Source organism: Rutidosis leptorrhynchoides, chromosome 2 (genome assembly GCF_046630445.1).
Source record: "Rutidosis leptorrhynchoides isolate AG116_Rl617_1_P2 chromosome 2, CSIRO_AGI_Rlap_v1, whole genome shotgun sequence".
Taxonomy (NCBI): Eukaryota; Viridiplantae; Streptophyta; class Magnoliopsida; order Asterales; family Asteraceae; genus Rutidosis; species Rutidosis leptorrhynchoides.
This window is the reverse complement of record NC_092334.1, coordinates 551,666,231-551,682,955: the sequence shown is the minus strand read 5'-3', so window position 1 is coordinate 551,682,955 and position 16,725 is coordinate 551,666,231. Positions and strand designations below refer to the sequence as shown.

At 33.9% G+C, this 16,725-nt stretch overlaps 1 protein-coding gene across 1 annotated transcript; it reads left to right on the top strand.

Annotated features, from left to right (window-relative positions):
* The first annotated feature begins 13,935 nt into the window (after window positions 1-13,935).
* Window positions 13,936-15,488, top strand: LOC139889687 (ras-related protein RABH1e-like). The gene is made up of 5 exons (XM_071872623.1): window positions 13,936-14,052; window positions 14,568-14,638; window positions 14,813-14,901; window positions 15,073-15,184; window positions 15,392-15,488. Exons 1-5 carry the CDS (start codon window positions 13,936-13,938, stop codon window positions 15,486-15,488), a joined length of 486 nt encoding a protein of 161 aa, XP_071728724.1.
* Window positions 15,489-16,725: the final 1,237 nt, after the last annotated feature.

Sequence of the window (16,725 nt, the reverse complement as noted above, 5' to 3'; positions counted from 1 at the left end):
AATTTCTATAACATCATCGGAATTCTCGTCGGAATCCGATTCATCGGAGAATTGGTAATCCTCCCAATATTTTGCTTCCTTGGCGGAAACACCATTGACCATAATTAACCTTGGTCGGTTGGTTAAGGATTTTCTTTTACTTAACCGTTTTATTATTTCCCCCACCGGTTCTATTTCTTCATCCGGTTCCGATTCTTCTTCCGGTTCCGATTCTTCTTCCGGTTTCGACTCTTCTTCCGGTTCCTCTTCGGGAACTTGTGAATCAGTCTACGAATCATTCCAATTTACATTTGACTCTTCATTATTATTAGGTAAGTCAATGGGACTTGTTCTAGAGGTAGACATCTATCACATAATATCAAACGCGTTAAGAGATTAATATATCACATAATATTCACATGTTAAAAATATATAGTTTCCAACAAAATCTGTTAAGCAATCATTTTTCAAGTAAACACGGTCAAAGTCCAGACTCACTAATGCATCCTAACAAACTCGATAAGACACACTAATGCAAAATTCTGGTTCTCTAAGACCAACGCTCGGATACCAACTGAAATGTCCCGTTCTTATTGATTAAAAACGTTCCATATTAATTGATTTCGTTGCGAGGTTTTTGACCTCTATATGAGACATTTTTCAAAGACTGCATTCATTTTAAAACAAACCATAACCTTTATTTCATCAATAAAGGTTAAAAAAAACTTTACGTAGATTATCAAATAATGATAATCTAAAATATCCTGTTTACACACGACCATTACATAATGGTTTACAATACAAATATGTTACAACAAAATAAGTTTCTTGAATGCAGTTTTTACACAATATCATACAAGCATGGACTCCAAATCTCGTCCTTATTTAAGTATGCGATAGCGGAAGCTCTTAATAATCACCTGAGAATAAACATGCTTAAAACGTCAACAAAAATGTTGGTGAGTTATAGGTTTAACCTATATATATATCAAATCCTAACAATAGGCCACAAGATTTCATATTTCAATACACATCCCATACATAGAGATAAAAATCATTCATATGGTGAACACCTGGTAACCGACATTAATAAGATGCATATATAAGAATATCCCCATCATTCCGGGACACCCTTCGGATATGATATAAATTTCGAAGTACTATATCTGCATGTATAAAACCTGCATGTATTCTCATCCCAAAAATATTAGATTTTAAAAGTGGGACTATAACTCACTTTCACAGATTTTTACTTCGTCGGGAAGTAAGACTTGGCCACTGGTTGATTCACGAACCTATAACAATATATACATATATATCAAAGTATGTTCAAAATATATTTACAACACTTTTAATATATTTTGATGTTTTAAGTATATTAAGTCAGCTGTCCTCGTTAGTAACCTACAACTAGTTGTCCACAGTTAGATATACAGAAATAAATCGATAAATATTATCTTGAATCAATCCATGACCCAGTGTATACGTATCTCAGTATTGATCACAACTCAAACTATACATATTTTGGAATCAACCTCAACCCTGTATAGCTAACTCCAACATTCACATATAGAGTGTCTATGGTTGTTCCGAAATATATATAGATGTGTCGACATGATAGGTCGAAACATTGTATACGTGTCTATGGTATCTCAAGATTACATAATATACAATACAAGTTGATTAAGTTATGGTTGGAATAGATTTGTTACCAATTTTCACGTAGCTAAAATGAGAAAAATTATCCAATCTTGTTTTACCCATAACTTCTTCATTTTAAATCCGTTTTGAGTGAATCAAATTGCTATGGTTTCATATTGAACTCTATTTTATGAATCTAAACAGAAAAAGTATAGGTTTATAGTCGGAAAAATAAGTTACAAGTCGTTTTTGTAAAGGTAGTCATTTCAGTCGAAAGAACGACGTCTAGATGACCATTTTAGAAAACATACATCCACTTTGAGTTTAACCATAAGTTTTGGATATAGTTTCATGTTCATAATAAAAATCATTTTCTCAGAATAACAACTTTTAAATCAAAGTTTATCATAGTTTTTAATTAACTAACCCAAAATAGCCCGCGGTGTTACTACGACGGCGTAAATCCGATTTTACGGTGTTTTTCGTGTTTACAGGTTTTAAATCATTAAGTTAGCATATCATATAGATATATAACATGTGTTTAGTTGATTTTAAAAGTCAAGTTAGAAGGATTAACTTTTGTTTGCGAACAAGTTTATAATTAACTAAACTATGTTCTAGTGATTACAAGTTTAAACCTTCGAATAAGATAGCTTTATATGTATGAATCGAATGATGTTATGAACATCATTACTACCTTAATTTCCTTGGATAAACCTACTGTAAAAGAGAGAAATGGATCTAGCTTCAACGGATCCTTGGATGGCTCGAAGTTCTTGAAGCAGAATCATGACACGAAAACAAGTTCAAGTAAGATCATCACTTGAAATAAGATTGTTATAGTTATAGAAATTGAACCAAAGTTTGAATATGATTATTACCTTGTATTAGAATGATAACCTACTGTAAGAAACAAAGATTTCTTGAGGTTGGATGATCACCTTACAAGATTGGAAGTGAGCTAGCAAACTTGAAAGTATTCTTGATTTTATGTAACTAGAACTTGTAGTATATATGAAGAACACTTAGAACTTGAAGATAGAACTTGAGAGAGATCAATTAGATGAAGAAAATTGAAGAATGAAAGTGTTTGTAGGTGTTTTTGGTCGTTGGTGTATGGATTAGATATAAAGGATATGTAATTTTGTTTTCATGTAAATAAGTCATGAATGATTACTCATATTTTTGTAATTTTATGAGATATTTCATGCTAGTTGCCAAATGATGGTTCCCACATGTGTTAGGTGACTCACATGGACTGCTAAGAGCTGATCATTGGAGTGTATATACCAATAGTACATACATCTAAAAGCTGTGTATTGTACGAGTACGAATACGGGTGCATACGAGTAGAATTGTTGATGAAACTGAACGAGGATGTAATTGTAAGCATTTTTGTTAAGTAGAAGTATTTTGATAAGTGTATTGAAGTCTTTCAAAAGTGTATAAATACATATTAAAACACTACATGTATATACATTTTAACTGAGTCGTTAAGTCATCGTTAGTCGTTACATGTAAGTGTTGTTTTGAAACCTTTAGGTTAACGATCTTGTTAAATGTTGTTAACCCAATCTTTATAATATCAAATGAGATTTTAAATTATTATATTATCATGATATTATCATGTATGAATATCTCTTAATATGATATATATACATTAAATGTCTTTACAACGATAATCGTTACATATATGTCTCGTTTAAAAATCATTAAATTAGTAGTCTTGTTTTTACATATGTAGTTCATTGTTAATATACTTTATGATATGTTTACTTATCATAGTATCATGTTAACTATATATATATATATCCATATATATGTCATCATATAGTTTTTACAAGTTTTAACGTTCGTGAATCACCGGTCAACTTGGGTGGTCAATTGTCTATATGAAACATATTTCAATTAATCAAGTCTTAACAAGTTTGATTGCTTAACATGTTGGAAACATTTAATCATGTAAATATCAATCTCAATTAATATATATAAACATGGAAAAGTTCGGGTCACTACAACGGACTTCACGATGAAATCCTCAAATCTCATTCTAGAGCTCGTTTTAAACACCAAAATCGACCACAACTTGTTCACTACTTGTTATAGACTCAAAACCCACAAAAATTTGACCATAACAACACTTAAATCACTTATTTTGACACAAATTCAAGCTTTTTACAAAACTCACACAAAACCATGAATTTAACAACGAATTGAACACAAAAACACATGTTACTTACCTTGATAGACTCAGTAATCTGTAAGAAACAAGATGGTATGAACAATTTGAGCTCTAGAACACAATTTAGGAATCTAGGGTTAGAGATGGGAGATGAAGTGGGTACGGTTTGGTTTAGGAAATTTCTAGGGGGAGGAAGAAAATGAGAGGAAAGGGCAGCACAATACACTTATTTGGGGTTAAAACCCCATACCCCACAACACACGGGTATTTATCAGTTATCTGATATCTTTCGTACCTCGTTAGGCGGCCCTAATGGAGTCCAAATTAAACAAACAAACTTGTTCTGTGACCCTTGTCACAAACTGGTCTCAACTAAACAACCAAATAATTATAAACAAATAATTATTAAAATCACTAATTACGCCATACCCAAGGGTACACTGGTCATTTCAACTAGGCCCAAAACGCGGATGTTACAAATCTACCCTCCTTAAAAGAGATTCCGTCCTCGGAATCGGGTCAACTATGGTCGACAAACCCAATATTATTACTCGAACCGCCAAAACACACGATCAACTTTTTCGATCTGATCCCCGATACCTACATTATCCACGACAATTGCATAGGGAAACGAGATTCTTAACGTCAATACACTCCCTATACAAAATAATTTGTCACAATCTTCATCGATCAACGTTCGTTAATCCACTTAAGCCCACAAATTACACTATCAAGTCAAATAATCAGAGTCAAATTCATGTTTCTTCGTCATTCTGTATCATAAATTTCACGATCTGTCATCAAATTCAACTCTTTATACAGTCCAATTTTCCCAATTTTCCAAGGCTTAGGCAATAGAATTAGTCATCATGCTAAAATCTATACCCATATCCACGAAATTGTCTCGTAAGTCAACAGAACTTCTCACGTTATTTAAAATGTCCCGTTCATATTGATTATAAACGTTCCATATTAATTGATTTCGTTGCAAGGTTTTGACCTCTATATGAGACGTTTTTCAAAGACTGCATTCATTTTTAAAACAACCATAACCTTTATTTTATCAATAAAGGTTTCAAAAGCATTACGTAGATTATCAAATAATGATAATCTAAAATATACTGTTTACACACGACCATTACATAATGGTTTACAATAGAAATATATTACATCGACATATGTTTCTTGAATGCAGTTTTTACATAATATCATACAAACATAGACTCCAAATCTTGTCCTTATTTTAGTATGCAACAGCGGAAGCTCTTAATATTCACCTGAGAATAAACATGCTTTAAACGTCAACAAAAATGGTGAGTTATAGGTTTAACCTATATATATCAAATCGTAACAATAGACCACAAGATTTCATATTTCAATATACATCCCATACATAGAGATAAAAATCGTTCATATGGTGAACACCTGGTAACTGACATTAACAAGATGCATATATAAGAATATCCCCATCATTCCGGGACACCTTCGGATATGATATAAATTTTGAAGTACTAAAGCATCCGGTACTTTGGATGGGGTTTGTTAGGCCCAATAGATCTATCTTTAGGATTCGCGTCAATTAGGGTGTCTGTTCCCTAATTCTTAGATTACCAGACTTAATAAAAAGGGGCATATTCGATTTCGATAATTCAACCATAGAATGTAGTTTCGATCACTTGTGTCTATTTCGTAAAGCATTTATAAAAGCAGCGCATGTATTCTCATCCTAAAAATATTAGATTTTAAAAGTGGGACTATAACTCACTTTCACAGATTTTTACTTCGTCGGGAAGTAAGACTTGACCACTGGTCGATTCACGAACCTATAACAAATATGTACATATATATCAAAGTATATTCAAAATATATTTACAACACTTTTAATACATTCTGATGTTTTAAGTTTATTAAGTCAGCTGTCCTTGTTAGTAACCTACAACTAGTTGTCCAACGTTAGATGTACAGAAAAAAATTGATATATATATATTATCTTGAATCAATCCAGGACCCAGTGTATACACGTCTCAGGCTAGATCACAACTCAAAGTATATATATTTTTGGAATCAACCTCAACCCTGTATAGCTAACTCCCACATTACTGCATATAGAGTGTCTATGGTTGTTCCAAATAATATATACACATTGGTCGATATGATATGTCAAAACATTTACATACGTGTCTATGGTATCCCAAGATTACATAATATATTAGAATACATGTATAATACAATATAAGTTAGCTAGGATATGATTAATAAACATTTGTTAACAATTTTCACGTTGCTACAACAAGAAAAATTATCCAATCTTGTTTTACCCATAACTTCTTCATTTTAAATCCGTTTTGAGTGAATCAAATTGCTATGGTTTTATATTGAACTATATTTTATGAATCTAAACAGAAAAAGTATAGGTTTATAGTCGTAAATATAAGTTACAAGTTGTTTTTGTAAAGGTAGTCATTTCAGTCGAAAGAACGACGTCTAGATGACCATTTTAGAAAACATACTTCCACTTTGAGTTTAACCATGATTTTTGGATATAGTTTCATGTTCATAAGAAAAATCATTTTCCCAGAAGAACAACTTTTAAATCAAAGTTTATCATAGTTTTTAATTAACTAACCCAAAACAGCCCGCGGTGTTACTACGACGGCGTATGTCCGATTTTACAGTGTTCTTCGTGTTTCCAGGTTTTAAATCATTAAGTTAGCATATCATATAGATATAGAACATGTGTTTAGTTGATTTTAAAAGTCAATTTAGAAGGATTAACTATTGTTTGCGAACAAGTTTAGAATTAACTAAACTATGTTCTAGTGATTACAAGTTTAAACCTTCGAATAAGATAGCTTTATATGTATGAATCGAATGATGTTATGAACATCATTACTACCTAAAGTTTTATGGATAAAGCTACTGGAAATGAGAAAAATGGATCTAGCTTCAAAGGATCCTTGGATGGCTTGAAAGTTCTTGAAGCAGAATCATGACACGAAAACAAGTTCAAGTAAGATTTTCACTCGAAATAAGATTGTTATAGTTATAGAAATTGAATAAAAGTTTGAATATGAGTATTACCTTGTATTAGAAAGATATTTTATTGTAAATAATAAAGATTTCTTGAGGTTGGATGATCACTCTACAAGATTGGAAGTAAGCTAGCAAACTTGGAAGTATTCTTGATTTTATGAAACTAGAACTTGTAGAATTTATGAAGAACACTTAGAACTTGAAGATAGAACTTGAGAGAGATCAATTAGATGAAGAAAATTGAAGAATGAAAGTGTTTGTAGGTGTTTTTGGTCGTTGGTGTATGGATTAGATATAAAGGATGTGTAATTTTGTTTACATGTAAATAAGTCATGAATAATTACTCATATTTTTGTAATTTTATGAGATATTTCATGCTAGTTGCCAAATGATGGTTCCCACATGAGTTGGGTGACTCACATGGGCTGCTAAGAGCTGATCATTGGAGTGTATATACCAATAGTACATACATCTAAAAGCTGTGTATTGTACGAGTACGAATACGGGTGCATACGAGTAGAATTGTTGATGAAACTGAACGAGGATGTAATTGTAAGCATTTTTGTTAAGTAGAAGTATTTTGATAAGTGTCTTGAAGTCTTTCAAAAGTGTATGAATACATATTAAAACACTACATGTATATACATTTTAACTGAGTCGTTAAGTCATCGTTAGTCGTTACATGTAAGTGTTGTTTTGAAACCTTTAGGTTAACGATCTTGTTAAATGTTGTTAACCCATTGTTTATTAAATCAAATGAGATGTTAAATCATTACATTATCATGATATCATGATGTATTAATATATCTTAATATGATATATATACATTAAATGTCGTTACAACGATAATCGTTACATATATGTCTCGTTTCAAAATCATTAAGTTAGTAGTCTTGTTTTTACATATGTAGTTCATTGTTAATATACTTAATGATATGTTTACTTATCATAATATCATGTTAACTATATATATATATCCATATATATGTCATCATATAGTTTTTACACGTTTTAACGTTCGTGAATCGCCGGTCAACTTGGGTGGTCAATTGTCTATATGAAACCTATTTCAATTAATCAAGTCTTAACAAGTTTGATTGCTTAATAGGTTGGAAACATTTAATCATGTAAATATTAATTTCATTTAATATATAAGAACATGGAAAAGTTCGGGTCACAATATTATTCATTTCATATCCAGTCACATCACAACCCAATATAGCACAGGCCACCTAATTCTCCTTCAGCTTCCTAGAAATTCTGTATGATTTATCATAATATACTTCTGTTGGCCGGACACAAGCATATTATCCTAAATCATACCTTCATTCTGAGTTGCTCAAAAAGGAAAAATTCTACTTGTCTCATTTACTAACTTATGTTCAATCAATCTCCTCAATAAGCATCGGTAATTAGTTTAACTACTTTATAATTAATCAATTGCACCATCTGTCCAATCACAGTTATTTAAACATTATCCATCAAATGTTCAACTATAATCTACCAACATCATTACACATCCAACAAGCATAGGAAATATCTGGTCAATACAGTCCACTATCGGCATATCACTCATACTCGTGTCACTATCTAACAAATTTCTGTCATCCAAATGTCCACTCCATAAAGATACCAAACACATTTCTATCAAAGTCACGGTCTTCAATCCCAAAAAAATCAACCTAAGGGTCACCCTTACCCCACATGGCACACAAGGGTCGCAACCAAAACATAAACAACATAATGCAACAAAATAAATCTTACACTACAATCAAGATCTACCAATCTACACACACACACACATATATATATACACAATCACCTACATGTATACAACTAAACAGTACGAGGATTTTGAAGCATACCTGTATTCACATCATATTCAACATCTGCATCTGCAACCATCTGATAAGCTCTTGCTGTTGCCGTAGGTGGATTCTTTCTTTTCTGCCCAACTGGAGAACTAGAAGATCCACCTACTGATCCCGACTGCGCTCCTGGCCCCGCCCTAGAACCTGATCCTCTTACATACGGACACTGAGCTGACCTATGCCCCACTTGATGACATTTCCAACATACATCCTCTTGGAACGAACACATCCGAATCTCGTGCCCCACAATACCACATCTCAAACATCTTTTGGTTGAATCTGAACAAGGACCACTATGAGATGATCTACAACTATAACACCAAGAATTCTGACTTGATGCTGTCCCACTCTATTCTGACCCACTTTTCTGTTTCAACTTAACAGACTTCTTTGACCTAGAGTCCGAATGACTCATCGCCTGATCTTGTTGCGGTATCACATAATCTACCATTCTATTTCTTGCTGCTTTAACGTCATCTTCTACCATCTTGGCCATAACAAACGCTTGCGACAGCGTCGTCGCCATCCTAACCATCGTTCTGTATTCTGGTAAAATTATATTAACAAAATGTTGAATTCTGGACTGTTCGTCTGGAACCCACTGTTGCACGAACCTTAATTTATCCATATACTGCTCAATCACCTCATCGATCGTCATCTGAGGTGTCATTTTCATTGCCAAAAATTCTGTCTTAATTCGATTGAGGTCGTAGAACGAACAATACTGCTCACAAACTTTACTATAAAATTGTTCCTAAGTAATCATGTTCACTTGCTCTTTCGGTATACTAGAAATAATTGTATCCCACCAAACCATTGCCCTATTTTTTAACATACGACTAGCATAAATAACCTGTAATTCCGGTTCGCACTGACATGCCTCAAAAACTTTTTCTATCTCTCTTAACCAGTTAAGGGTTACCGTTGGGTTAGAACTTCCTGAGTACTCTGGTGGATTACAATTCAGAAACTGTTTGAAGGTACATTTCTTCGGTTGTTGAAACGTCGGCATCTGATAAGGACCCCACATCTGATTTGGGAACTGTTGATTAAACTGAGGTGGCACCTGATACTGTTGAGGAAAGTGACACCGAGGTGGTAACCATTGTTGTTGTTGGAAAGCACTTCCCGTTTGCTGGTAAATATTTGACTGCATCGGATACCCACTAAACATTTGATTTGGTACACTACCACCGGGATTCACTGTTAACTGACGTTGTTCTAATTCCCTTATTCGGTCACGTGCTTCCTTTAACTTACTTTCTAAATCTAGAATTTGTTCCTGCGGATCCTCTTTTGACACATACCCGTCTTCATCTGGGGCTCTGAATGTTCCGGGGGCTGACGGACCAGTTGCGTTTCCTGTATTATCTGCCATATCTGCACTACCACAACAACTCACACAAACGCTTAGTGGAAAACATGTTAGTACCTATCAACTAATGCATGTAATCCCTACATTCACTTAACCCGTCCCCTCAGATATGTTTGACACAACACAAGGTTTGGGAACATGACATTCAACACAATGTACATGCGGCCAAACCTATGATCTGATACCAAGTTATAACACCGGCCATTTTTTTTTAAATACACAGCGGAAGACTTAATTTACATGAATACCCTTAGTTAGTTACAAACATGATTATTACAAATCATAAGTTAATTACTTTATTTCAAACCAGGGCATTACGTTATACGACTAGCTACATATTTACAAAACTTAAAACATCAGAGTTCGTCTTGTCAAACATATCGTCAGCCCGACTCCCGTCCCTACCAGCACTAAGATCCAAAACCTGCAAGGGAGGAGGTGAGGGGTTAGCACAAGGCTAAGTGAATGGAACTATCAAAAGGTCTAGCATACAGTACCAACTTGTACTCCTATATCAACAGCTATATGCAACCACATACAACAAACAACAACCAGCAACTGTGCTCCAACTAGAGGATCGGCGGCTTGTACGGGCACACTACCACTAGCTGATCAGTCTAGCATCTAACGATAGTCTTTACTACTGAATCCTCAGTATAGTCATCCACACGTAGGTGATGCGTCATTCAGCACTATACTCAACATACAGTAGCCAACTAGACCCAACCACAACTAGGTTGACCTCTCTGAGCTGAACTTAACAACAATAGGTTCCAACAACCACAACTTGTGCACATACAACCAGTCAACTACTACTACTACTACTACTACAGGCAACTAATACTACTAAAAGCATGTCAACCTTAACTGCAATCAACTATACAACATAACTACTAATCATGGCAACTATCAACAATATAAACATAGTAGCGCAACTTGCTACTCTATACTACACCCAGAGATAATCCCACTCACCGATTACCAGCAACCAGCTCAGATAAACTATCACTGAGCTTCTTCCTTATCCTTATCACCTGAACATAAGGCAAATCAAGTTAGTTTCTATCCGTTAACGCAAAACAACACAGTACATAAATCAGTCACAAAAGCGCCGCTAAAAGTCCACCTAACACTTATGCACTTTCAAAATTTACATCCTGAACACCAAAATACAAACGGGCAGCATAACGGCTAGGAAAAGGCACTTTGGTAAATATTCTGCCCTGGACACTCAGTCGGTCGACTGACACTGACAGTCGGTCGACTGTAGACACAACCGGTCGACTGACCTTTCCAGTCGGCCGATTCACTTGGTATTACATCAATCGGCCGAAGGTAAATCTCAGTCGGTCGGTTCACTCAACAATCGGTCGGTTCAACCCTCAGTCGGTCGACTGTCGACCGACAGTCGGCCGACTGTGTTCATCTTCCTCAGAAACTGAACAAAGGCTACGGACTTCACGATGAAATCCTCAAATCTCGATCTAGAGCTCGTTTTAAACACCAAAATCGACCACAACTTGTTCACTACTTGTTATAGACTCAAAACCCACAACAATTTGACCATAACAACACTTAAATCACTTGTTTTGACACAAATTCAAGCTTTTTACAAAACTCACACAAAACCATGAATTTAACAACGAATTGAACACAAAAACACATGTTACTTACCTTGATAGACTCAGTAATCTGTAAGAAACAAGATGGTATGAACAATTTGAGCTCTAGAACACAATTTAGGAATCTAGGGTTAGAGATGGGAGATGAAGTGGGTACGGTTTGGTTTAGGAAATTTTTAGAGGGAGGAAGAAAATGAGAGGAAAGGGCAGCACAATACACTTATTTGGGGTTAAAACCCCATACCCCACAACACACGGGTATTTATCAGTTATCTGATATATTTCGTACCTCGTTAGGCGGCCCTAACGGAGTCCAAATTAAACAAACGAACTTGTTCTGTGACCCTTGTCACAAACTGGTCTCAACTAAATAACCAAATAATTATAAACAAATAATTATTAAAATCACTAATTACGCCATACCCAAGGGTACACGGGTCATTTCAACTAGGCCCAAAACACGGATGTTACAGTATATTCGGTTGGCTAGGGTCTCATCTTGATCCTGCCTCCTGACACTTGTTAATGTTGTTAATAAAATTTGCTTTTAAAAAAATAATTAGTTTTAATGATCAATAAATGAGGTAAATTAGTTTTTTAATCTTTTGCATGAACAAAAAAAATATAGTTGTTTAATAAATGTTTTGATATAATTTAAAAAAATATTCTATAAAATTTATGTGTTTAATAGTCAAAAGAGTATATCAACTTTAAATACTGAACTATTAAGCAACATATGTCATTCAAAGATCATAAACTAACACACGGATTTAGTGCCAAATTTCCAATTAAAAGACAATTAAACGCACGCTAGGTCACCCTTAATCAACAGAAACTTAGAAAAGCCAACCACAGTAAAGGTTGACGGTATATTCTGAGTGTCATATACTATAATTAACCAGATTGAAATTTCAAATCGGATCAAAGATGGTTGGCCTAATCTCCAGTGGCGAGTTTACTTGTAACTCCGTGGGGTCACGGGACACCACTAGTTTAAAAATATTTAGTAGAAAATATTCTTTAAATTGCATAGGACACCACTAAATTTAACTGCAGGACCCCATATATTTTCGGATTGATAGTTTTTCTTTTAAATTCTATAGAACACCACTAAATTCAACCACTCGGACCCCATATGTTTTTTTTTGAATTTTTTAGTTTTTTGAAAGTAACTACTACTAAAATAGTATTCAAATATATTTAGTACTGATAAAAAATTCGGGAACCCATTGAGTTACAATCCTGGAATCGACACTGCTAATCTCTATTCAATGTTATGATTAGGACTCTATTTCATCGTCTTTCTTGTTGTTTTGTTATCTTTTTTATGATGTTTTTTTTTGTTTGGTCGTTTGTCTCGGTTATTTGTTGTGAGGTTTTGTTTAGGTTCTCTTTTGGTTTGTTGTGCTCGGATGTTATTGTTTCTCTTGAATCTTAGGAGTGTAAACGAGTCGAGCTCTACTCAGCTCGAGCTTGGCTTGTCTAGAATTTTCCGAGCTCGAGCTCGAACCCGACTCGGTTCGAGCTTAGTATAGAAAGGTCAAGCTCGGCTCTTCTGAGTTTAGGGAAGTTCGAGATCTGTTTGAGCTCGACTCGTTTATTTTGATAATATTCTTATTTAATTATTATTTTAGTTAATTTCGATATTTATTTTAGTTAGGCATACTTTTTAATCATATATAATCCGATTTACTTATTGTATTTCTATATTTTATAAAGGATAATAACTATTATACAGTTATTTAGTATCTTGTGAAATAAAAATATTAATTAATGTACATATATGAAAAGCTCGTTAAAGCTAGCTAACTTGTTCGAGCTTGCTAACTTGCTCGAACTCTTTTAGTAATCAATCCTTAATAAATTCGAGCTCGGACTCGAGCTCTATTTAAGCTCAATTCGAATTGACTTTTTAACGAGTCGAGATCGAGTAGCTCGTCGACTAGCTTACATTCTATTCCTTCATTTTCTATTATGAAGTATTAGCTAACGGTTATAAAATTTTAAGTTGTTTCGGGAAAAAAAAATTCAAATCAAATCAAAACCAATTTTTTGATTTTTCCCATTTCTCGCTCCTTTTCTTTTTCCCAAATTGTCTCCGTTTTTTTCTTCTTTCTTTCTCTAAAAACACTTTTAGATTTAGATTTGATCTATTTCTGTTTGCTGAGAAGACAGACAGTTGTCGAAAACAGCTGCTGCTGAATTCATGATTAATTAATTAAATATTTAATAATGGCGGTGGTATCACCTCATGTTAAATACGGACTTATTATATTGGGCGATCAATCCGTTGTTAAAACCAGTATCATTACCAGATTTATGTATGACAAATTCGATACTACCTATCAGGTATTAAATTTTCTTTTTTATTCATTAATTATGCCCTATCTTTTCTATTTAGGTCTTGTGTGTTAATTGATTCCATGATTTTTAAGCAATTGATCAAGATTCATCATTGGATCTTTGTATACACAATCGATCGATGTTTAGAATATTAATGAAATTGTGTAAATCAATTCATCCGTAGGTTATGTTTTGCATGAATTTGTTATAGTTGTCGATTTAATGAAATGTGTATACACATTTGTATATTTTGAGTGCATAATTTTTATCGTCTGTGATTTTTTGAGCCAAGTGATTATTAGCATAGTTTAATTGGCCTTATCATTATCATGTTCTTCATGGCCCGTTAGGCCGTTAAGTTACGTATTTAATTTTTTATTTTATGATTAATTAGCCATTAATCAACCATTGGTTCTTAGATCTTAGTAGTGTTTGTACAAGTACTGCTGATGTGGAAATGTTTTTAGATGCTAACTAAACTAAAAGCTGTATCTTATTTGGTTTTGGAATTTTTACTGCAGGCTACCATTGGCATTGATTTCTTAACTAAAAAAATGTACCTTGAAGATAGAACATTTGTATTACAACTTTGGTAGGTTGCCATGTTGATACTTGTTGTTTGTTCTTTTCAATTCTAACTACAATATTCGGTCAGTACCATGTTTAATAACAAGGTCTACAAGCTTCTAAATTTGTTTCTCTTTATTTTTTTGATAATTTTGAGTTCATGTGCTTTCTCATAACATTTTGTTTCGTAACATTTCAGGGATACTTCTGGGCAGGAAAGATTTAGGAGTTTGCTTCCAAGCTTTATAAGAGATTCATCAGTTGCACTCATTGTCTATGACGTTACTAGTGAGTTGAACCGTAGGAAAGCGAGAAATTATCTCATCCACTTTTTATTTAGTTATTTGAGATATTTTGATATAAAAAAAAAAACAAATATCTTTTACTAGTTTATGGTGCATATAGATGGAGTTATGATAATGTTCACTCTTAGTCGTAAATGGATTTCTACTTATGCAGATCGACAGTCGTTCTTAAACACTGCAAAATGGATGGAAGAAGTACGTAATGAGCGAGGCACTGATATCCTTATATTCCTGGTTGGGAATAAATGCGGCCTTGTTGACAAAAGGTGTGAGATTTACAGTTTAAACACGTCTTATACGTTTAGCTTCAATGTTCTCCTGAAAATAGTTATACACCAACATTTTTTTTTATCTGGTGCTCTTAGTTTATCATATATATGGAAATATCTGTAATTTGTCTTGTCAGAGTACACACTAGAACCATGTTACTACGTCATGTGTCTAATGGAATTTTTATTTTTATCATCAAACAGGCAAGTTTCATTTGAAGAAGGAGATGGCAAAGCTCGTGAATTCAGAGTTACGTTTATTGAAACCAGTGCGAAAACTGGATATAACATCAAGGTTTAAATGTTTAATCCTATACCTTTCGATCGTGACTAATAGTCGTGCTACGTAAATTTAAAACATAAAGAGAGACAATAATCGGGCCGACCAGAACTTTTATATTCTGAGAAAATCTTGAGCCGCAATAGCAATTCTAGACTCACTGTTCATAACGTTACATTTGGTCCACGTATTTGTTATTGTGTCAAAGGTATTTTTTGACATTCTATTACGTAACAGCCAAGGGATTAATTGCTACCATGTTGAGAGTAAAAACCGAAACTTGTATATAAGATAATTCCTAGAAGAACAATATGGTGTAGCAACATTTATATCTTAAGATCTACTCAAAACAGACCTCAAACAGAAACTTATACAAACTACATTGATAAAAGCTGAATCATCATGGACTAAACTTTGGGGTCTTATCTTTTTTATAAAAAAAAAACAACATTGACAAAAGTTGAGACCGTAACGAGAAAGCAGCGCATCATTAGTTTATGCCAACAAGTTAAAAGTTGGCATGGCAAATACAAACAGGTTGAACAGGTCAAGTGGGTCAAAAGGGATATAACTCACCGTATTCTAAATGCATATAGCTAGTTCAATCGAGCTGACTAGACACATTTTGATCCATACTTAAATTACGCGTTCAAAACTGTAACCCAATTTGTCCAATTCGTCACCTATACAAGTTACATTTAATATGAAACTTTTGCATGGTAAACAAGAATGAAAATCTTACACAGGTTGTAGTGAAATTGCCCCCCTACTTAGACATTAGAACAAATGAAAGATTTCTGTTATCCATAAGGACAGTTATACCTTGCCTTTCGTACGCCACTAGCATATGAAGCGACAAGCCCCACAAGAATCCCACCAACAGCTTTGATAAAGACAGGGATCTGAATGAAGGAAGAAAACAACACTATATGAATATGGGTTGATCCGTGTTTATATTTGGTCATAGTTCAATTGGAAATGAAGTGGTTCAAGTTGGCCCACTTTTTTCACAACTTCTAATTTTTGGGTTCCAATTTTGGTTCCAACCCGAAGAACATGCCTAAAATGAAACGGGTAAACATATACAATTTTTTATATTCTAGCTACTCGAGGAATGATGGTATTTTAGATAAGATGTACATGGCTTAACTGGGTTATCCAATGACTGTTTTCAACTCTTTTCTCTTCCCCGATCACTCTAAAATTTGCTGCTAGTGAGGTTTGAACATGAAACTGCTTGTAAGAATATTAGGACCTC

Coding starts and splice junctions, on each gene's coding strand:
- LOC139889687 (XM_071872623.1), top strand. CDS start 13,936: ATGGCGGTGGTATCACCTCATGTTAAATACGGACTTATTATATTGGGC. Junction 14,053..14,567: donor AATTCGATACTACCTATCAG/GTATTAAATTTT, acceptor TTTTTACTGCAG/GCTACCATTGGCATTGATTT. Junction 14,902..15,072: donor CATTGTCTATGACGTTACTA/GTGAGTTGAACC, acceptor CTACTTATGCAG/ATCGACAGTCGTTCTTAAAC.